The sequence below is a fragment of the Aricia agestis genome, chromosome 13 (genome assembly GCF_905147365.1).
Source record: "Aricia agestis chromosome 13, ilAriAges1.1, whole genome shotgun sequence".
Lineage (NCBI taxonomy): Eukaryota > Metazoa > Arthropoda > Insecta > Lepidoptera > Lycaenidae > Aricia > Aricia agestis.
The window spans coordinates 14,832,697-14,857,444 of record NC_056418.1 but is presented as its reverse complement, the minus strand read 5'-3'; the positions used below and the strand labels follow the sequence as shown (position 1 = coordinate 14,857,444).

Sequence of the window (24,748 nt, the reverse complement as noted above, 5' to 3'; positions counted from 1 at the left end):
TCGATCATGTTTTCACTAACTCCCCGATCACTTTCCCTTGCCTTCTCTTAGGATAACCAGCTCAACTGTACCACCATTACTACATCAACCTTATGTCTACACCAACAAATTTCATAATCCCTTACCCTCTTTCCCGATGTTCTGGACTACTCCGATGACGTCAACGACGCCAACTATATTCGCCAGCAGCTCGCGCAAGCAGCTCGGATCGACGATCACCACCATACCGACTCCGCAGTTGAATGTACGCAGCATCTCGAAGTCTGACACTAGACCTGGGGAAAGATACCAATACTTAATATAGGTCGTGGCAGAAGTCTGTCTCATTCTAACGTTGTTGTTCTTTCGTTGAATCGTTATATCTAGTGAGAGCCAAACGTATAATATATTTTGATATATACTTAAATTTAACCTACCTAACAATGTGAAAAGTGAAAGCCTATGAATGAATAACATTTTAATTAAAACTTTTTAATCAGGACCTAACGCGACTAACGGAAAAAAAAAGTTTTACCTATGAATGAAGTCATAGATTTATTTATTTTTATTCCTTTGACCTTTGGGCCTGCTTATTTTATTCCGTTTCATTTGTATTATCGTTACTATTTCTTAAAGCATGAGGTGAAACAAAAGTAAAATATATATATACAGAGTGTAACAAAAATAAGTGATAATACTTTAGGGTGTGTACGTGTTCCTTGTAGAGAGTTCACTGTGAAAGTAGCAGCGCTGAAAGACCAAAATATTTTTTTATTTTTGTATGGGGAAACTCGTGACGCTCGGGCTCTTGCCCATACAAAAGTGAAAAAAAAATTTCGTCTTTCAGCGCTTCCACTTTCACAGTGAACTCTCTACAAGGAACACGTACACACCCTAAAGTATTATCACTTATTTTTGTTACACACTGTATAGAAATACAATAATAGGCTACTTGACCTATATTCAATTTCATTGAACTAATGCATATTTCTAGTAGAACTTGGCCTAGGAAACCGTATTTCACCCTTATCATCAAATAAAAGCTTTTGATTGATAAATAAAGTCGATTTGAAAATATGATTTTATGAAAATAGGATTTGTACTGACGAAAACGCTTTTGCGGTATTTCCGATTTGGATGTGACGTCATCAGACTCCTAATTTAATATATTTTATTTATCGCGCTCGTTATATGTAAGTTTATTTGTACATAAATAATAAGAATAAGCCTAGAAAGATTTCTAAAATATATTTTCTTGAAAAATTCAAATAAAACATCAGTTTTATATATTATCTCCATTTATTGTAGACGGGAAATGAAATGGCCAAAACTTTTCTCCAAAAGTTTTCAACATTACAAATGATTTCTAATTTCTTATTTAATTGTTTTATAATTTTTGGCCACTTTTAGACTCGTACATTTAGCACATAAAAAAATGTTCAATAAAGAGTGTCTAAAATACAAAAAGTATGAAGTCACACTATGGCGGACAGTGTTTTCGGCGCCATTTATAAGGCATATTTTTCAATCAACATTTTTATGGGTTTCTACTGTGTAAAATATTAAAATATTAGTTTTTTTTTTGTGAAAATGAATGATTAAGAAGCGATTAGCATGAAGAAAAAAAATTAGGTCAAGTAGCCTATTAAGATGTATGATAACAAAGTATAAGAATATATTACCGACTAGATGACACCCGCAACTCCGTTGCGCCAAAATTCGTTTATCGAGCGGGAACCGTACATTTTTTCGGGATAAAAACTATCCTATGTCCTTTCTCGGGACTCAAAGTATCTCCATGCCAAATTTCAGCAAAATCGGTTCAGCGGTTCGAGCGTGAAGAGGTAACAGACAGACAGACACACTTTCGTATTTATAATATTAGTATGGATTGTATTTTAGATTTACCTTTAGCCTGCAGCCAGCCGAAAAGCGGCTTTATTTTGAACTTCGTAGCGTCCAACTTGACTTTGACTCCTGCGGGCAAGATCCTGGGTATGTTCTCCAACAGTCCGCCGCCGGTGATGTGTGCCAGACCCTTAACTAGATCCTTCTTGATAGCCGGCAGTAAAGCCTTGACGTATATCTCAGTTGGCTCCAAGAATTCTTCACCGAAGGTGCGATTCGTTGCACTGAATGGCGCTTTGTCTTTGAATCTGAAAAACAAACTTGGTTTAGTTTATGAAATGGTACTGTCGCAGTAGGGAAAAATAGATTTCTTGGAGCATTGAGATAGATTTCGGGAGCAAACACAAAACTATAATTAGATGACATAAACGACCTAAGTGATTACAACATGACCTTGTTTTAATTCTAAAAACGCGTCAAAAAAAATTGCGTACGACACACAATTATACACCAAATAACGCATTACGCTGAATAAAAACCACTATAACATATTCACGTTAACTTGAGATACATTTAACCCCATGGCATACTATAGTATAATATCTGATTTGCAAAAGCTCAATTGCGTGTTACCCTAAACCAGCCTTTCCCAAAGTGGACGATAACATCCTCTTGTGGGCGCTAAAGGTCCAAAGGGGGACTCAGAAAAAAATGGGGACGTTGTGTAGAGACTCGGGGAGTGATTTCATCTGGATGCATTTTAAATTGAAACAATGGGCGCTAAAACATATTTTTTTCTCAAAGTGGGCAGTAGACAAAATAGGTTTGGGAACCTCTGCACTAAACGAATACTTATCCTAAGGAAACATTCCCTACGTCATCTAAGACCAACTCACCCGTGCCCCGCCTCCCTCATGATCCGTTGCACGAGACTGTACCCGTTGCTGTGCACGCCACTACTGGGTAGCCCCAACACCACGTCCCCGGCTCTGATCTCGTTGACCCTGGGCAGCTGCTTCAGCCGGTCTACCGCGCCCACTGCGAACCCGGCCAGGTCGTATTGTCCCACCTCGTACATGCCCGGCATTTCGGCGGTTTCACCACCTGGAGGTTATAGCATTCTTATATTCATAACTTTAAAACGCTTGGTTTTTTGTATGAATTTGATGTTATATAAGTATAAGTCTGACTTCAGGACGGTTCGTTGCATTAGCAACGAATATATTAATATTTACATATTATATTATGGCAAAGTCTATAAAACAGCAAAATGACTCGCCAAGACAACAAGAGGACATGTTTACGTCTACAAGACAGCAAAATGACTCGCCATGACAACAAGAGGACTTGTTTACGTCTACAAGACAGCAAAATGATTTGCCAAATTCTATAAGACAGACAACGACTTACCCAGCAAAGCACATCCCGCCAGCGTGCACGCATCAGCAATACTCTTCACCAGAGCAGCGGCAGTGTCCAACTGCAGCCGCCCACACGCCATATAGTCGAGGAACGCGAACGGTTCCGCGCCCGCGCATAGAATGTCGTTGACGCACATGGCCACGAGATCCTGGCCTAGCGTGTCGAATTTCGACATCACTTCCGCTATCTAAAATAAGAATTAAAACATACGAATTAACAAAATTGATAAAAGACTATCTAACCCTCTCACTAATCGCATTGCAGCAGTATATTTAAGGTTCGATGTCTTTGCGTGTAAAGTTATTTAGATATAGTTTGTGGGTGACTTATAGTCTTTAGTGGTGAATTTTAGAAAGCTTAGTAGCGAACATACTATCCATTATTATTATTGCTTCATTTCTGGGGTTTGTTTAAAGTATTCTATTGGAGCTGTGAGTACTGATGCAAACAACCACTACCATCATTAACAAAAGTGGTCATCAACCATCAACATATAATATATCTCTCAATTTCTCCTCTCAAACCCACCTTCACTTTAGTTCCAACGCCATCAGTCCCCTGGACAAGCACCGGGTCCTTAAATTTGTCCATAGCGGACAACTGGAACAGGCCACTGTAGCAGCCCAGTCTGCCCAGCACGCCCGGCCTGTGAGTGGCAGTCGCAATGGGTTCGATGATACGGACGAGGTTGGCTGCGGCGTCGATGTCGACACCACTCTCGAGGTAGGAAAGACCGTTGATTCTAGGGAAAACGTTTTATTTAGAGAGGGTTATACCAATTTAAGTACTTAAAGCAATGCTTGTTTATAAAAAGTAATAGTAAAAGCTAAGTCATAAGGTTTTTAAACACTGATTTAATAAAGAAATAATGTTCTCATCTTCAGAATACAAAAATTTTATCTACCTGGCGATCAAATCGCGTCCTTAGATTTGACTAAAGCTTTTGAGAACGTGGATCACGAATTTTCACGAGTATCATTTTTATGCTTATATGATTTCAAGTCATGATTTGTTGTGCATTCTCAAATAGCTATTAAGTTTATGGAAGTAAGAACATCCAATAGCACCCTCTTTGGAAAGCGTAAACTACAGTATCTGGTGTTCCTCAGGGTTCTGTGTTAGGGCCGTAAGTATTGATAACATAACATAATGATAATGGATGTTGATGCTATGCTAGAAGAAATATAAATTTTAAATACCATTCAAAGACTCCATTGTAATAAAAATCTTGTCGGAAAACATGACATTTTATCAAAACCCAAAACACGTTTAAAGATGGAGAGTTCAGTTTATGTAATTAGGATTGGGGTGAAATGAAATGCGTTTTAGAAATGGCAATTTATTGCAAGTAATTTGAAAAATGATATGATTCTGACATCAAAACAAACATAACATAAGTTTTGAAGCAAAAATGACTTAAACACTTTTAACATGCAAAAACCAACTGTAACAAGAACAAAACGTCTTTTTAATGGAATATAAATTATACGAAACTTTATGATGAGAACTCAAAATAAGGAAAACTACTCGAGCGACAAAGAACTGAAACAAACCAACGAATAATTACAAAAAAAATAAAAAGACAAAAAAGCACAAATATTTACTGTAACAACTAAAACTACCATTACTAAGTTTATTTAACTTACTTGTAAGACTTAAATGAATCCATCAGGTTATACTAAAATATAAACGTAATATATTTTAGTATAACCTGATGGATTCATTTAAGTCTTACAAGTAATTCAATAATATTTAATGTTTATATTTAAGCTAACGTTATATTTAAGTTAGCAGTGACTTGTTTGGCTATGGACTTATGAATATTAAGTAAGAAAGTATAGTTTGTTTACATAAAAAAATAATATTTCATGGAATACCTTTGGCCGCGTAAAAAAAATTCATGCGTCCTTATCATGCATACATCTAGTATACAATGCGACACGTCTTCATAGCCCGGGCGCGCACTAGCGGCCAAGCCGCGGCGGGCGGCCGGCGGCCAGGCCGCGGCGGCCATCGAGATACCTTAGTATGAAACCGCCATAGACCGCTCGCACCTGGCCGCACGCTGTCAAGCGGCCACACCATACTTTCGATGGCCGCCGCGGCCTGGCCGCTAGTAGGGCATAGAGATCATACGTACTTGTTAATGGCGCAGCTAGCTATGTTTTGGGAGCTGTCAATGCTGGCAATACTTGGCCAGAGTAGAAGAAGTTAGGAGGCAGAACACAGCCGCCGTTGATATCATAGTGAGAGAGAAAACTATACTTACTAGTTCAAGATGTATCTAGCGATGTTTATATGGTATTGCAGCAGCAGCCGCGCTCCGCAGCGAAACGCATTCGTAATGTTAGAGAGAGAGACAGAGCTATACGTACTTGTTGAAGGCGCGTCTCGCGATGTCCTTGCGGTAGTGTCGGCCGGGGAAATCTATGGCGGCGGCAGCGGCAGTCGCAGCAGCAGCCGCGCTGCGCAGCGACGCGGACGTCGCAGCGGCAAGCAGCACGCGGCCACCGTTTGTGACGAGGGAGCCATTAGCGCCGCGCGTCACGCCACTGTGGAAGACTACTGCGCCGCGCACCGCCGCGGATGACAAACCTGCAGGATAAAAAATATTTTAGGATGAAATGTCAAATATTTTATAGCATCGCTTGCTGTCAAGCGGTTATTAAAGGTGTGTAGAAGTTCAATATATTTTAATCTGTAGAGCTATACACTGCTTAGCTATAAATTAATTTGCGCTTTTATTTCACATCCCTTCTCCACTTAAAATTGTGTTAAACAAACACTAAGAACATTTATAGCATCTGCCATCTAGCAGATAAAAAGTTACACATTCATCAATCGACTGTTGTCTCTTTTACTCGGATGAATGTCTACTTGCTCTGCGACCATAATACCAACGTCAGTCATCAGTACTATCTTATACAGCAATAGCTCAATTGACGTAGTTTTTTTACCTGCCCCATTATAATATAGCCTGCAGTCTACTGTCGTATGTTATACGTACCGCTAATAACGCAGCCCTTAGTAGAGGTTTCCGGGTAGCCCTTAGAAGCGAGAACCACGCCCACCGCCGAAACGTTGGTGTTCCACTTCACCTGCATGTCCTTCAGAGTGCCGTTCACGCATGCCTGGAACAAGACAAAATTTAAATGAGTTACAGATGGCGCTGTAGTCAAAAAGCTTTGAACCATTAGGTATGGGATAATGGGACATGGCAACTTACATTAAATTAAAATCTTTATTGTCCAAAATAAATTACAGAGCTCAAAATCTCCTAATTAATATTTTACTTTTAACATAACAGAATAACTTGGGAAAATTCAAAGTAAGGTATTGACCTTACTCGTGTCGAAGTCCGTCTGGGAGGTAAGTCCGTCTATCGGCAATAACTTCCATATTTGAACGACTAGTTTCATATGGCTCAGTGGGTAAAACAATATTACAGAATTAGTTTGACCTTTTTTTTTTCACGCAGAGAAATGCATGACCTAAGAAACAGACATGTCGCTACTACCTGTTACGAAAAAAACAATCTGCCATTTTTTTCCCGTTTTCAGCTCGCAGTCGGAGTGTAAGTCTCTGCCAAAAAAAATTAAAAAAGTGGGAATACGAAGGAATTTTTGGAGTTTCTTGGATTACGTAAGTAATTTAGTGATCCTTTTACTTATTACTGATGTTCAATTCGTTAATATCGCTTTAATTTCGTTATTATCACGTGCAACATATATGTCTAACCTAAAATTGCAATAATTGGGAAGTCCGTCTAGTTTGCATAAGGAAAGGCCGTCATATGCTGGTCTTGCCTCGAATCAGATATTGTCAACCTTTTCAGACCTACATGTATTTATTGTTTATTTGCATTAAAAATAGGACTGCTAGATCATAGCATTGCCCAAATTTTACTGCACGTAAAGAGCCTACTCCTTTTTAAAAAGTGGGCAGCGCACTTGTGACTCCCCTGGTGTTACAGGTGTCCAAGGGTGACGGTAGTTCACTTACTGTCAGGGGATCCGTTTCCTCGACTGACCCCTTTATCGTAAACAAAAAAAAACTTGTAAAAATAACTTCTTTTTCTAATGCCATAATTATTCGTTTCAGATTTATTCACGTCATGAAAAATCCTACCTCCCGGACCAACAACCCGTTATAATTTTAATTGAGCGGCGAAAATAATGGTAAAAACGCGTAACTTTCGCGTGCATGGCCCCAATCTGCCACGTGAACTAAAGAGTTATTTCAACTGACTAAATATTAATATTAAGGAATAAAAAAATGGGTTCTAAATAGACATATTATGAATAAACAATAATCGAATCAAAATTAAGTAGGGGAGTATGTCTTATCCCATAAAATATAAATGTTAATGAATCAAAGTTGTTGATTTTGCCGGCACTAATAATTATTATTATAATTTTGAATTTGTAATAAACATTATTTTATGTTCAGTTTAGTGTTTGATTTTTCAAAAAATGTTTGTAACCACTTAGGCTTAGGTTATAAAATTAATTTTCTCTGGAATGCGAACCTTATTACCGACACCTTATACACATATTTGAATGGCCGTTTTGCGGCTTTGCTAGAAACCGTTGCCATGCATATTACTTCTTTTTTTATTAAATAAGGGGCAAACGAGCAAACGGGTCACCTGATGGAAAGCAACTTCCGTCGCCCATGGACACTCGCAGCATCAGAAGAGCTGCAAGTGCGTTGCCGGCCTTTTAAGAGGGAATAAGGTAATAGGGGAGGGTAGGGAAAGGAATAGGGTAGGGGATTGGGCCTCCGGTAAACTCACTCACTCGGCGAAACACAGCGCAAGCGCTGTTTCACGCCGGCTTTCTGTGAGAACGTGGTATTTCTCCGGTCGAGCCGGCCCATTCGTGCCGAAGCATGGCTCTCACACGTATAAATTCACAGGTTAGGGCTACTTGCTACTAGACGGACTTACCTCAAACTGTAAGTGAAGTCCGTCTACACGCCGAGTTTTAAAAAAATAGCACGTTAATAAAAAAATACTGCAACTAAGACTATTTTTAGATCATTATAGGTCTAATTAATATATAGCCTATAATTTCAAATGACACAAGTTACTTTAAAAAGCGAATCTCAAGTCAATAAATTATGTTAAACTTTAATTTGAGAAAAGTATGCCGGACTTCGACACATTGAACTTATGCCAAACATCCAAAGACTCATAAAACCAGAAGTGGTTCTGTCATAATCTTAAAATAATATTATATTATGTAACTTGTAAGACATCGAATTCTTGTTGGCTAAATAGGTACTCTGGTAGTACCCTAAAGGTCACGCGAGAGCCCACTTTACCAGTAAATACTCCAAACCCTCACCTTAACGATCTGGTACAGGTCAGACTCCAGCAGCAGCATGATCACTTGCGTCTCTGGATCGCCGAAGCGGCAGTTGAACTCCAGCGTCATGGGGCCAGACTTGGTCACCATGAGACCAGCGTACAGCACACCTGATACACAAATAAAGAAAAACTATAGTATTGAACATGTAGGAAAAATACATATAACCTCCTACTTTTTGGTAGTCGGTAAAAAACAATAATCAAACATTAATAAGCGACAATATCCCAAATTACATCGTTTTACATAATATACACATGCAAAATGCCTGCGAAGTGCGTGCGACACGTAAAATGTGCGTACGGTACGCAAAACGTGCACGCATTAGCCATTTTACTTTTTTTATTATTTTAAATCATATACTACTAATTGCGTAACCCATTTCACTTTTTTTAATTAAATCACAGCCAATTACTTATTCTACATTTTTTATCATATATTTATTTTGTTTATTCCATTTAGTCCACTTGTTTGTCAATAACATTTTATATAAAAAACAACGCGCAATTCTTGACCCTGACATTGTCTTACGCGGCTATCTCTGCTTTTGCATCAAACGCGAATTGCTCTCAGCTTCCCAAGCAAAAATCAACTCTAATACGCAGTATGAAGATCGATTTCATGTTAACTTATAAGTTGTTTGTATTTTATCTTATAATGTCGTCAATATGCTAAAAGAATAGCCGATAACCCTTGTCTACGTTAACACTTGATCTGTTAGGCAATTTAACTAACTGTTGCCTGCCACTTTTACTATGCTATCAATTTCATACGTATTAGAATACGATATTTTATGTACATGTTATGTAACAGTATATTAATTATCAGAGTATAATTATTACAGTATTCTATCTAGATTCTAGACTATCAACAAGTGCATGCATCTGTACTATCAATGAAGTTGATTCCTAGGCAGATGGGGGACCTACGTAGTTTGGTCGCGTTACGTCAAACCCAGCCGACAGATCACAATTAACATTGAATTGACATGATCCGACCAAATGAAGTTGGTCCGTCAACTGCCCATGAATCAATTTCTTCGATGGTACTATTTAACCTACTATAATATTATTATTTTAAAGTTTCCAAATGTTTAACATACTCGTAATATACTATTTTGCCAGTTTTTTTTCATTTCATCCTTGTCCAATTGCACTGAACTGAAGTCTAAAGTTATTCGTGAATTAAACTTCGTGGTAACACTTGCACGCCATATTTAAGAAAAATATCATGTATATTTTGATAGCCTATCAGTAATAACCCAGACTAATATTCTTTAAGTCCTTGACAAATCATATCAAAAAATTACACGAGCAAAAAGACTAAGGTTAAGGAGAAATGATAAGGCACCAGACAATACCTCGAGGCCAGGCCAAGTGCTAAAACAACATAAGGTCAAAGTCAGGACGAAAATAAGTGAGGCCATTGTAAAAAAACAACTTATGTAATTAGCCGAAAATAACAAAGTAAGGGGAAAAAAACTGATTACTTATTTTTTTATTTGTGGATTCAAATAAATACCTATTATAGTAGATTTTTTATATGTTCGCTTGTATCTATAAAAATATGCAACGGAATTTAATGCCGTTTACTTTAATAGATAGCGTTATTCAAGAGGATGGTTCATAGGTATAAAGCATTGCTTCCGCGCAAAGTCTGGGCGGGTCGCTATCTATTTATTTTAACCCCCTTACTAATAAACGTTGTAGAAGCTTCGAATAGTTATCCAGTGTTTTGTTTCTGTCACACAAGTGACATTTTTAATTGGTTTAAAGAAGACAAAACACTGTATAACTATTCAAAGCTTATGCAGCGTTTATTAGTAAGGGGGTTAGATTATATATCATGTCTTTTTTCAATAAAAAGAACGAGAGCGAGATCAATAAAAATTGATGTATCAAGGCGTTCCTGATTTTAGGATATATGTGGATCATTTAAGTTTATAGTGGTTATGAAATAATACGAACATAACGCGCGCCACCTCGCGTGCAAATCCTCGTGACAAAACGCCCTACGGTCAACTAGAAACTGCGCGCAGCCCGTGGCAATTGCTTATCTAATGATGTCTCGGTTCACAGACGCTTGCGCCTAAGATAAGAACAAATATGAGGACTGCATTTTGTGAATAGGGTTGAATACAGAAAAGCATGCAGATTATGATTCTGAATGTTGCCAAGTGTCATACTGATTAAACTGACTGCTGGCAACATTCAGAATTATAACCTGCACGCTTAAAAATGTTTTATTTCCAAGTGTATTAAATCTTTTCAGAATGTCTACGTGATAACCTAACACCGGTTCGGGAACTAACCCGGCGAAAAGAACCGGCATAAGAAACTCGCACGGGCCAAACTTTTTACCAAAAAAAGTGGGATTTTATTGAGTGAGTTCAACCACATTCACAGTATTCGGTCCTCATATTTGCATACTCGACTCTACCCAGCGCCTGCTCTGAGTATCGAAGCCAGTGCTATACTATTACACACACGACCAGCATAAATTGTATATCTATCATATAGATTAAAGATGAAGAGGTGGGGCAGTTTACACTGAATGTGTTGCCACTTGATGTGGGTACGCATTAGAACTATGCTAGACAAATCTAACGAGTGTTTATGGCCTATTTAAATTTATTTGTTGCTGATAATCATTACGTTTATTGTTATAGGTGACTAATTAAAAGTAGTCCATGACTACATGTTATTTTGTACCGTACTGGAATACTCAACACTTCATAGTTAAATTTCCCTAAAAGTATTTGTAAATAAAAATAATTAAATAAACATCAAAGTATATTTTGTTTTTCCTAACACAATAGACTATCTATATTTAATATAAAAAAAATTGCTGATAATAAGTTGTCAATAAGTAAGTAATAATACAATATTAAATGGAAATTGGATAAAATGGAATTTTGTAATAATTTTAGGAAGTTTAATCTTAATAATGCTGTAAATGTATCAACTATTTATTTGACGTTCATAAGTGTTACTGTGTGACCTACATGAATAAATTATTTTGATTTGATTTGACTATAAGCGATACCAACAGTAAACTGAGATCCTAAAAGGGTCCAATAAATACCTAGATAACCTATCTTCTGCAGGATACATAACTTAATAGTTATTAGACAACTAAGTAACTTGTCAATCAAAGGTGCTATAAACATTTTATAAGATAAGGTAACTCGTGCCAGGAGTGTAAAGTAACAGTCAGTGGTCTCTATGCTGATAGAGACCACTGACTGTTACTGGTCAGAACCGGTTTTGGCTGGTTGTATCTAGGTCTATTTGGTTAGATAACCTTTATTTAGGTGTAATGAGTGCACTTGTGGATGCACTATATTACCCTACGCTATATTTTCTACAAAATAACGGCATATCATATGAAGTTACATATTAGCTTCTTTACGCTTAAATAGACTCAATTTGTACTGAGACGTTCATAAATATATGAACGTCTCAGTACAAATTGAGTCTAACTAAAATAATATTATGTGGAAATATGCGGTGCGCCATATATAATAATATTTTAAGTGGTAAATGGCGCACCGCATATTTCCACATAATATTATTTTTGCCAATTTCAACAGCTAGAAAAGTAAATCATGGGTCTATTGGACTCCACAAAAAGGGGTGTCCAATAGACCCATATTATTATTAGGTATTTAATCAGAAGAAAAGTAGGAGTATTTTAATTAATATTTATTTACTAAATACGGAATTAAGTACTTTGTAGATTTATTAACAGACTCATATAATAATATCTATGGACGCTTCACACCACGTCAGTCTAGCCCCGTGCTAAGTACTTGAAGGACTTGTGTTACAGGTACCAGACAACGGAAATATATTTAATACTTTTATACTATAGTATATATTTAAGATTTTTATTATATTCACATCCAAGATACACATCCAAGACCCAGGAACATTGAAAACTTTTTTTTGTTCCGTCGGCGGGGTTCGAACCCGCGACCTCCGGCTTGCGCTACCAACGCGTCACCAACTGAACCACAGTGGTCGTCGTAATATTCAACAGTAACCTTTACTTTCCAATATTACTATACAAAAGATAACACAGAAAAGGTTAGTTACCGACAAATAAAAAAAACCGAACACTAATAATTGTTATCATACGTCTAATTAAAATATCTCCAGACTCGTTGCTAGCCAAATTAAACGTAGTTAGTGGAACTTTTTGATAAGGAATTGTTATCGACTCAAAAGTCCGCAAAATATAATTAAATATTTATATTTAATAAGTACTAAAGTTATCTCCGTGTAAAGTTCATACTTTCTTCAACGACGAAATAACTGCTACCGACCATCAACTCCAGCGTTCAGAATACTTTTAGTTTTTCCTTAGTCATTTCTTTTTACTTTTTTCGTAACAAGTAACAAGATCATAAATATAGTATTTTATATAGGAAAACTAGCTGACCCGGCAAACGTTGTTTTGTCATATACTTAAATTATTTCTAGTATCAATATTAAAAGAAGATAAATACCTATTCTCAGGCCTAATGAATGTACATACAAAATTTCTTTAAAATCGGCTGAGCCTTTTTACAGGAGTTAGCGCACAAACACGGTGACACGAGAATTTTATATAATACTAGCTGTCCCGGTGAACTTCGTGTCACTTTAAAACCTTCCCTGGACTTCTACGAATATTTTAACACTAAAATTAGCCCAATCCGTTCAGCCGTTTTCGAGTTTTAGCGTTACTAATTATACACATTTGAAAATCCATTTTTATATATATATATATATATATATATATATATATATATATATATATATATATATATATATATAGATTAGAAATTAGAAATAATACTAAGCTATGACGTCTGTAAGACACTGTGCGCTACTTTTAAAGGCTTAACTCTGCCGAAAAGGAAATTGAACAACTGTAATAACATTTTCAATTTAACCCAGCTTAATTGAAAAATATTCGCTATCTACTATTGTAGTTTATATTATGTATCATGAGTTCTATTACTGTGAACCGACATAATATTATAACCAGTGCCGAATTTATATTTTTATGAGCGAAGGCTTTATTTCCGCCGCCCCATGTACGTAATCTCTTTGGACGCTCCGCCCCTAGGATGCTTCCGCCTCTAGCTAGGCCGTGAGCCGTGGCCTATAACGGCCTTTATAAATCCAGGCTGGTTACAACGACTTCTTAACTATATCTCATCATCTTTAAACGCTGATTACAAAACTCAATCATCACATCATCATCACCACTAACGACATACTTCACCCCTCTCGCTAACTTGCAACATTGATTTTGAAACAGTGGAGTTTTCACCATCATCACCACAATCATCACCACCACCACCATCACTCACCAACAACATACATCACTCCTCTCACTAACTTACAACATTTATTTTGAAACAGTGGAGTTTTCACCATCATCACCACAACCATCATCATCATCACTCACCGACATACTTCACACCCTCCGCCTTCAACCCGTCTACCGCTCGCTGCAGCACCTGGTCCTTCACGTCAGCCAGCTGTTCCGGGGTGATGAGCGGGCAGGGGCAGTAGGCCCCCATGCCCCCGGTGTTGGGGCCCGTGTCCCCGTCCCCGACGCGCTTGTGGTCCTGCGCCGGGGGCATTATTGACACGGTGTCCCCGTCCGAGAACGCCAGCACCTGGAATGTTAAAAAGAACACCTGTATTTTTTGTGGCATTCATATAAAACACCAGAAATCAGATATTCATAGATTCAGATATCAGAGACTGATTCTTACTACTTGTATCGTCCAATCATGTTAAGGGGCCGGGTGCCATCGAAATTCTCATACATACGTAATACCAAAATCATTTTCTCATACGAAAATATTTAAAATGTTTGAGTTATTTTTCAGCTTAAAATAGTAATTACTTACCTAGGTTCCTGCACAAAAATTTACTACAAAATACGGTATTTAAACACTAAAAAATATTTTTTTGTGTTTAAATATTTTGTAGTAAATTTACTGTTTATTTATATACTTTTTAGTTTTTAAGTGCGTCAAAATGTATAGTTTATTTATACATTTTGACGCACTTAAAGCGTCCTACTGACAAAATAAAACACATTTATTAATAAATTATCTTTTGAAGGGATACATTTTAACTAGTTCAATCATAAATTGTAAATGAAAACTAAAATTAAATCTAAGAAAAGCCACAAAACATGTTTGAAGTGCTATCGCGGGTGCAACCAAATTGGTCCTCTATTAAGAACTCGGACGAGTTCATTTGAGAAAACTGCTAATTGTGGAACTTTTAGTAATTTATTAACCCATATTTCAAAAGTGTATAAGACAAAGAAATGATTTAACTAGATACAATTAATTTAAGTAATTAGTACTAGGAATTAGTAACAATTTTCACGATCGCGGGTGCAACATCAGAATATCGCGGGCGCAACGAGTCTAAAGAAATTGAATTTATTCATAAGTCTGCGGCTAATTTCTACATTTTTGATATGCAATGCATAATATTATTAGTAAATTGTAATAATACTATTTAAAATTTTATTATTTTTTAATTATCAGTCATTTATCGATCTGAGAAAAGAAATCATCTAAATCACTAAAAACAGTTAAATAATGTAAATTAAGCAAACCTTTTTCGATGTATTGTTATAAAACCGAACTACAGCACACCTTTAATTCAAAATTAATATTTATAATTTAAAAGAATATGGGCGAATTATAAGTAACAATAGTTTTTTCAAAGAAAAATATTAAATATTTATGATTTTTCCTGTCATTTATAGCATTTCTTCTAAAATTTTTAAAAATAAAAGAATATAAATCATCATTTTGAAACATCTGTTAAGTAATTATGACACAAACATGAAATATTTCGAAAAATATAAAACACGATGTGACTCCATTCAAATTTTTATAAATCTTGTAATTACATGTAAAGTAATAATAACAAATATAATCTAACGTTATTGTTTACCTTAATAATATGAAATAAGACGAAAATCACTAGAATAGTCAAAAATTAATTTGTTGCATTTCCAATTGTACTGCTTCGATCGCGGCGCAACCACTTTAAAGGTTCTGTTTTTTTATTAAAAATAATAAAATAGTTTGTTCCAATGATTAATTCTAATTTCCCTCACATTTCTCCTTACTTTCACAAAGTTTTAAATTATTAACAACATATTTTAGCGAGAAAACTAAACTTTTGTAGCTTTTTTATCGCGGGTACAACCATGGCAATTTTCCTTTAATAATGTTTGAAAACTATTTCAAAATTGTTTTTTTTTTTTTTTACAACGAAATAGAAACTTATATTACTTATACAATAAATATTATGTAATGAAATTCAACTTCGAGATAGTGATTTAGAGTAAAAATGATCATGTGTGGCATAAGCAGTTTTTCTCGCGCCGTTAGATGATATCACTTCAAAAAAAAACATTCAAATTACAATTTTTACTCATAAAAGTTCTTTTGCTAGTAAATATACATCTTTTTATTTTTAATTCAATAAAAAAATGTAACAAATGCTATACTTTAAAAATTCGTGTTGAGGGTCGTCTCTAGCGGAATCGCCCATTAATAACATTTCCGATAATTAAGTACTAAGGATGGGCATGTAAAAAGTCGGTCATGCGCCTGATCTCTCGCCGGTCGTGACTCGTGTCGGTCTTCCTTCCCACTGGGTTATGAGAGTAAAGGAATAGAGAGTGCTCTTGTGTACTGCGCACACACTTAGGCACTATAAAATTACTCTTGCGTAGCTAGCCTGGTTTCAATGAAACCGGCCACCGTCACCGAAACCGGTGTGGGAGCTATTATTACTAAGGTTCTGATAACTAGATAACAATGTAGGTTTCACACACTCGTTAGTCAAGACCAGTAAGTAACTACTTATATCACCTTAGTATTTAGTAATCAAAATATTTGAGCAGCATCTATATCTATACATATTATAAAAAAGACGCTTTTTTACTCTCATGTCCCTTTGTTCTCTTTAATCTTTAAAACTACGCAACGAATTTTGATGATCCTTTCAGTGTTAGATAGCCCATTTATTGAGGAAGGCTATAGGCTATATTTTATCACGCTAAGACTAATTGGAGAATGTGGAAAAAACGGGGGAAAATATTTGAAAGGGCTTATCTCGCGAACTACTGGAGCAATTTTTATGTTATTTGGCACAGATAAGAAGTAGACCACGTGAAGGATCATAACTCATAAGCTATCGATTTTAATCATTTTTTCAGTGGCTTTATATTTTATACCCGTGCGACGCCGGGGCGGGTCGCTAGTCTTAATATAATTTTAAGCGAAAATTCAAGGTTCGCTGTTTTTGTCATGTGGTTTATCAAATATGCCAGAGGAAGACAATTCGACCTTGTATAGTCCAAGAGTGTGTTAACATTTTCATTAGTAAAGAAGATATACACAATTATATATTATGTATCATATTGGTGACCAACACAATTTTTAGCGTCCTTGGCTGTCTACAAAATCCCTTTAGGGAACCGACTAATAAGCATTAAGCATGTTATTTTGTAGGTATTTAATTGAAAAAGTAACATGAAGAATATAATTAAGACATGCCTTATCTTATCTAGCCCCCAGCATACACATGTTTGTGTGACCCGCGCGAGTCGCAGGAAATTATCGTTTTATTTTGAATCATACTTTTCGCATTAACTTATATAATCCAATTATTCAATAATAACAATTCTTTGCAAGTTGTATTTAGAGACATATTTAAATAATATAGAGATCTTTATTTTCTGAACTTGAGCCATTTTTCACTCTCTTAATGGCAGAAGGGAGTTTATCTCTCTAATGTCTGTCTACTATAACCTCGTGATGCTAAAACCGCTGAACCGCTTTTGGTAAAAGGTCTGGAGACAGTTTAAGTCCCAACAAAGACATGGGATAGTTTTTATGCCAGACAAATATATGGTTTAGGTGTGATAAACGAAAATCGGCGTAAGTTATTCTCACATTATCAAAGCGCACGGAAGTGCGTAGGCCGAGTTCCATACATTATATACTAAGGTTTCTGCCAACTTTGGTGCCTTTTGTGCCCATAGTGCCTATAAAAAATATGACCTTGACTTTCTCATCGCTTCCAAGGGGGATATTAGATTATCATATATATTGGATCCGAGATCATTGAGTCAATGATATTGGATAATGTAATATAGACATATGATTCATTTCTTCCTTGATCATAGATTTTTGACATTTGCTGAGAGATTGGATCCAATACGGTCATAGAAATAGGTGTTGCCAGTTATTTAATATAAAAAAGAGTTTTTAATTTCTTGTTCGTTAATATGTTTCAAATAATGTAATGTAATTATTTTTCTAATTATATACTTGGATAATCTTGCTGAAAAAACAAAAAACAAGCCATATTTAAAATGACGATGTCTTTTTACAAATCGAATTCTCTGAGATCTAGTAACCCTAACGTCAATACCTAACGCCAATAGCGCTCTCCATTGGCTATTGAAACCACATACGACGTAAAATAGGATCAATGAAATATGATAATGTAATATGCAGATATGATCAAATGATCATATATATTGGATCCTATATATGATCATAGAAATGATCCAATATAAATGATAATGTAATACCCCCCTTAGTGCTTGTTCAGACACAGCGGGAACCGCGCGGCTCCCGTGCAGAAACCGAGCGGTTAAGTGTGAACGCTGTAATATTTTGTAATAAGCTGCGAGCGGTTAAAACGCACGGGTCCAAGCCGCGCGGTTCCCGCTGTGTCTGAGCAAGCACTTAAGCATCAGACAACTCACCGAAACCTCCTCCCCCTCAAGCAACTCTTCGACCACAACTGTCTCCCCGGCCGCACCATACTTGGAGTCTGTGAGGATCTCGTCGACCGCGTCACAGGCCTCCTGCTTGTTGGCCGCCACCACCACGCCTTTGCCCGCGGCCAGCCCTGACGCCTTCACTACGAGGGCGTTATAGGGCGCACTGAGAAAATGAAATGGACTTTTATTAGAAATACTGTTAAAAAATGGATGAAGAAGTTTCATTTTTTTGTAAATTATTCTTTTAATCTAACATCGAACGACATTTAATTCTTAATTTGCAATCTAGTGAAATATTGATTTTTTATTCAAGAAACATTCCGTCGACTGTCGCGCCGTAACAAAAAAATCTTCGGAAGGATATTGGCTTAAATTTAAACTTGTATATATCTCTTAAACATCTCTGGGATGTTTAAGAGATAATATGTTTGAAATGAGGCTGATTTATTTGTTGATTTTCAATTTATAATTAACTAGCTGTCCCGGTGAACTTTGTGTCACTTTAATTATTATTTTAATACTAAAATAAGCAGAAACGGCTCAGCCATTATAAAGTTATAGCGTTACTAACACAACTGGAAATCCATTTTTATATATATAAATAGATTTGTATTGTATACCTATAAAGACGGCATTATGGTTTTACGATAAAATCCTTTCTTTTCTAGATTAACAAAAATAAAAATTTAAACTTTTTTTTTTTATGAAATAAGGGGGCAAACGAGCAAACGGGTCACCTGATGGAAAGCAACTTCCGTATGGACACTCGCAGCATCAGAAGAGCTGCAAGTGCGTTGCCGGCCTTTTAAGAGGGAATAGGTTAATATAGTAAGGAAGGGAAGGGAATAGGGGAGGGTAGAGAGGGGAATAGGGTAGGGGATTGGGCCTCCAGTAAACTCACTCACTCGACGAAACACAGCGCAAGTGCTGTTTCACGCCGGTTTGAGTAACTTGAGTAAATAATTTTCACAAACTATAATTATAACTTCCATACTAATATTAAAAAATCGAAATTGTGTCTATTATAGTCCACCTCTTCACATTCAATGTTCATATTATGTATTTTGGAAGGGTAGATGGAGGAGAACTATCTTATATGGGGGATATTTGAAAAAGTGTCCAGCTGTACGCAGTAAATAACAGTTGAAAAATCCTCCAAGAGTGGCGCCAGCTGCAGCAAAGGGTATGGAATGAATGTAGTTGTTGGTGACAAAATATAAATTGAAGTTAGCCGAATAGCTGAGTCACAGAATTACTGGGTTAAAAACCTAAAATAGCTGAAATAACCTAAAATATCTGAAATAAAAGCTGCTAAATGATTTAAAATTTACCCTGTTGCTACTGTAGCGCCACCCTAATTTAACGTATTTCAGCGGACACTTTTTACATACAGAGATAGTTCTCCTCCATCTACACTCCATATTACGTATAAAGAAAGATATCAAAGTACCCACACAATAAATGAATTTCTGTGCAAATTAATAAAACATAAAAAACTTACTTGTTAATGAAATCCTTAGCAGCTTTAGCATCAGTAAACGATTGGAATCTTGCGGTTGGTATTTGGTATTTAGTCATGAACTTCTTGGACCAGTCTTTATTGGCCTCTATCTGGGCACCGGCTTTTGTTGGACCGAAGCATTTGATGCCGTCAGCCGTGAGAGCGTCGACTATTCCATTTGCTAGTGGGTCTTCAGGTCCCACAATGACAATGTTGATCGCATTCTTTTTGCACCAGTCAGCAACAGCCTGAATAATTAATTTTAATTAAAACTGATTTAAGTTAAATAATTACAATTTTCAACTTCATTTCATTTTAGGATTATAAAGTTAATAAATTTCAAACTATTTTAAAAAACTAAACTTTATAAAGTTAATAAATTTCTAAGTATTAAAAATATTATAAAAGTGTGGCTATTAAATAAAAAACTTCAAGAACCATAATAAAAGTTTCAATATGATAATTGAAAGAAAATCTATAATAAAGCATAATAAAAAGAAAAACTATTACAAGAACTATTTTATCAGTTGGCAACAAAGTAAAATAGACATGTGAAAGTGGAGTTCAAAGTTTATCTGTAACACTACATTTTACACGAGTCAGCTGAATTTTATCAAACTGGAGTCAATAAACTCTATCCAATTCTAATCAGAATATTGTTGTCAAGTACATACAAAAAGTTTATGATGTAGATCATAAAGAATATATACAATATACATAGGTACAAAAAATACATAGTAAAATTAAACAGCAGAATTAAATTAATATTCTCCTAAATATGTATATAAGCAACTATTACTATGGCAGCAACTTTCTTACTTTAATGAGAATCTGCTGCTTTATACAAAAGGGTTAAGGCACCTCAAAATATTTAAAACCCATTTTTTAAAGACAAAACAAAATATAAATTAAACACCAGACTCATTTTTTCACCTAAAATTTTTAGCTCAGAGTTTATCCAGATAGAGGCAGAATCAAAAATCCATTAAATTTATTTTGTGAACTTTTAAATATAATGTCGCCTGAATTTTTAATTAGATGATTTAAAAAATAAACATGAAATATTATGCTGTGCAACTTTTTTAGATTATCTAAACTTTAAGTTATGAAAGTGTATTTATTTTTTTAAGTTTAAATTATTTATCAAAAATAGTCATATTATATTAATACAATCGTGTAAAAACCAGACACAATAGCTTATCTATTGTTATTGTGCCGTATACCAGACACAAATAGTTCTCAATCACCTTGTAAGTTACAGATTACTATTTTGGTACTTTTATTTTCCGGCTTACTTTTTAAGAATGATGAAAGATTAAACTACCAGCAAGGTACACTGGCTACAGTACAAATGTTAAAGAATAGAAATATACTGACAGATTTTAGGGACAGTTTTCTCTTGCTAATCTGTCTTTTATTCTATTATTTCAGACATAAACCTGTATATATTATGTCTATGATTTCAGAAACCCTTTCAATGGTTCTCATGCTAAGTATGTAAGTGAGTTATTTGCATCAGTTAGCGAGTGTGAATAGACCTTAGGACTAAAAAACTTACCGCAAAGTCCTTGATGTTCAAATCTACGCTCTCAACATTATCCTTGGTGCCCGAAATACCAACACTACCCGGAGCGCAATATATTTTGTTTAAAAGCAAAGAATCAGCTAATTTCCAACAAATAGCATGCTCCCGACCTCCGCTGCCGATCACCAAAACGTTTTCACCCATTATTGTTTATTAAACTTTAAAAAAATATATTAAAAATTGTTTACAAAGTTTAAGTTACACCGCGTGTCTAATTATGTTATTTATATGAATATAAAACGAATAAGTATGTAATTTACTGAAGTATTTCAATATTTATTCTGTAAATTTAAAATACCTCTACAAATTAGGTATATAAAGAAGAAAATGGTCATTTATTTACGAATTTAATTTTTACACACGCGTCAACATTATTGTGACATTTTAACTCAAATGATCATTGACAAGTGACAAATTATTAGCAGACAGCAGTGCTCATAGAAGTCACGATGACGTATTGCTAGTGATGTGCACAACAATGTAATGAGTTAATGACAAAAAAACTATTATATTTATTTTTATCTGACTGTGGCAGAATGAAAGTAGTCCATCCTGTATCCATCAGGGATGGACCACATTCGGACTGCCACGGGATGCTCTGATGTTGGGGTAAAACGAGTGTTGAGTTTTTTAAACTACGTATTTGTAATTTGACATATTTTGTAAAGGGCCTTGCATGAATTTGCTAAAATGCTTGTGGTGGTGGTATTAAGCACGATTGTTCTGAGGAGGTCTTAGGATATTGTGTTTACTTACAAATAATTTTGTAAATTTTAACCGACTTCCGAAAAAAGAGTAGGTTTCTCAATTCGACCATAACATGCATCTCAGCACTAGAGTTATTTATTACTTATCAAACTCGACAACTGAATGTTGGGATCAAAGGTGTCTATTGATAATTTGATAGGCAAAGGTGAATCTCTCTGTTGTATGAGCTTATTTTGACAGACACATATAGTCCGTCAAGAAAGTGAAGAAATTAAAAAGTGGCAACATCGTAGTATCATCCCTTTTTAGGGTTCCGTAGCCAAATGGCAAAAAACAGAACCCTTATAGATTCGTCATGTCTGTCTGTTTGTCCGTCCGTATGTCACAGCCACTTTTCTCCGAAACTATAAGAGCTATAGTCTTGAAACTTGGTAAGTAGATGTAGTCTATGAACCGCATTAAGATTTTGATACAAAAATGGAAAAATTAAAAAATTTTAGGGGTCCCCATAGGCAGAACTGAAACAAAAAATTTTTTTTCATCTAACCTATGCGTGTGGGATATTTATGGATCTAGGTCTTCAAAAATCATATTGAGGTTTCTAACGTGTTTTTTTCTAATCTGAATAGTTTGCGAGAGAGACTCTTCCAAAGTGGTAAAATGTGTGTCCTCCTCTAGCTTCTAAAGTAGGGGCATGATAATTCTAAAAAAAATATATGATGTACATTACTATAAAAACTACCAACGAAAATTGGTTTGAACGAGATCTAGCAAGTAGTTTTTTTTTTAAATCAAAAACCTTTTAATTTCATAGAAATAAACCTTATTGCTGCTGCGGAACCCTTATAAGAATATAGCTATTGTGTCTGCGATTCCCACGAAAAAGTACCATACTGAGTTGCGACACTCACGACTCACGAGTCACGACCAGTCACGACCATAAAGTTAATATACCTAGCGGAATAGAGAAACAAAGGCCTGAGCAAGCGAGATGTCACTATCAGTAACACTGCGTGGTAAAAAGAGACGTGTGATAAGTGATACATGACAGCAGCACTCTTTTTGTGACGTCCAGTCGGCACGTGCCGCACGTTGACAATTTAATCTCATAGAATTCATGTTCAATCATGCTTGTGTAAGTGTTTACGTACACATATTTTTACACACAGATGAAACCAATTTCGGTTTCGTTTGACAGCTCGAGATTGTTGCTCTATTCCGCTAGGTATATTAACTACTAGGGATGTCCTTCACTTCCATTTGATTTTGTCGATAGTTTTATGCCCGCTCCAAACTCTCGCAAGATATTCGTGAGCTTTAAAATGCCCGCCCCACACTCTCGGGAGAATAATATGAGAAATGAGAATCTCTGATGATTCTCACGAATATCTTGTGAGAGTGTAGAGCGGGCATTTAACTTGTTGTGCATAATTTATTCTATTGAATGAAAATACAATTTTATACAACAATTTATTATTTATTTACAACACAAATTATAAGAAAAATATTTATTTATAATTAAAAAAAAAATACAATTTTCATTACCAACATACCCCTTGAACTGTGGCGGTCATTTTGCACAAATAATAATTATTCAAGACAAGGCCATTAGAAAAGCCAATTAGAAGTGACTGTAGGCCATCTTTGTTATTAATTTATTATATTATTATGTACACTTCGTGCAAGCAGGAAAGATAGAGTTTACGAATTACGATATACTGGTGTCAAAAGTTAAAGAGTTAAAGTGTGGTTAAAGCCTATAATACGACAGTTTAAAGTCTATGGGTTAAAGCATAAACCTATAATATACATTAAGTCAATGGGTTAAAATGCTCTAATCCTTTTTAAATGAATGTGGACGGGGCGCTGCTGGTAAAGGAGAACTGTCAAACACATGTCAAAAATGACGTTTTTGTATGATAGAAGCGTTCTGGGTGCCGAGTGTCAGTTTTTTGTTTGACATTTTTTGATGATGATTACCCACTGGGCTGGGCTCACTCTCGTGAGCATCGCTAGATGGCGTTGTACAAATTCCATACAAAATCTTAGTAAACGCCAAACGCGTTCACGATCGAATGTCAAACAAAAAACTCACAATTGGCTCTCGGCGTTAGTTCCTTTTCTCGCCACGTTCAATTAAAACAGTCTTTCCCAAAGTGGGCGATAACGCCCTTGTCGCCCCCTTGTGGGCGCTGGAGGTCTAAAGGTGTGGAACCCAGAAAAAAAATGGGGGCGTTGTGTGGGGGTGATTTATTTCTTGAATTGCATTTTAAATTGAAACAAGGGGGGCGCTAAAACATAATTTGTTCTCAAAGTGGGCAGTAGACAAAATAAGTTTGGGAACCTCTGAATTAAAACCTTGTCGAACTGTACGTACTACGCTAAAAAAAACACATACTTATTTACAGCAAAACCGTGGCATCTTTTTCGAATGTTGCAAAGACAACGATACACACACACATTGTCTTAAGATAATGCCTGAGGCCTTTAGATAGATTTGGA

General features: G+C 35.7%; 1 protein-coding gene across 2 annotated transcripts in view; it reads right to left on the bottom strand.

Moving 5' to 3' along the window:
- The window catches only part of LOC121733402 (trifunctional purine biosynthetic protein adenosine-3), a 30,886-nt gene extending 8,963 nt beyond the window's left edge, over positions 1 to 21,923 (bottom strand). Inside the window, exons 1-12 of one of the 2 annotated variants that reach the window (XM_042123644.1) lie at positions 21,512 to 21,921; positions 19,954 to 20,201; positions 18,435 to 18,615; positions 14,079 to 14,292; positions 8,598 to 8,728; positions 6,257 to 6,380; positions 5,625 to 5,844; positions 3,778 to 3,991; positions 3,238 to 3,436; positions 2,724 to 2,931; positions 1,888 to 2,135; positions 126 to 275 (exon numbers count right to left, since the gene is read on the bottom strand). In XM_042123644.1, coding sequence (XP_041979578.1) covers positions 126 to 275; positions 1,888 to 2,135; positions 2,724 to 2,931; positions 3,238 to 3,436; positions 3,778 to 3,991; positions 5,625 to 5,844; positions 6,257 to 6,380; positions 8,598 to 8,728; positions 14,079 to 14,292; positions 18,435 to 18,615; positions 19,954 to 20,201; positions 21,512 to 21,682 — 2,308 coding nt within the window. In that variant the 5' untranslated portion in view covers positions 21,683 to 21,921. Of the gene's footprint in view, positions 1 to 125; positions 276 to 1,887; positions 2,136 to 2,723; positions 2,932 to 3,237; positions 3,437 to 3,777; positions 3,992 to 4,650; positions 4,792 to 5,624; positions 5,845 to 6,256; positions 6,381 to 8,597; positions 8,729 to 14,078; positions 14,293 to 18,434; positions 18,616 to 19,953; positions 20,202 to 21,511 lie in introns of those variants that run through there. The other variant, XM_042123645.1, reaches the window with a different exon arrangement.
- Positions 21,924 to 24,748: the final 2,825 nt, after the last annotated feature.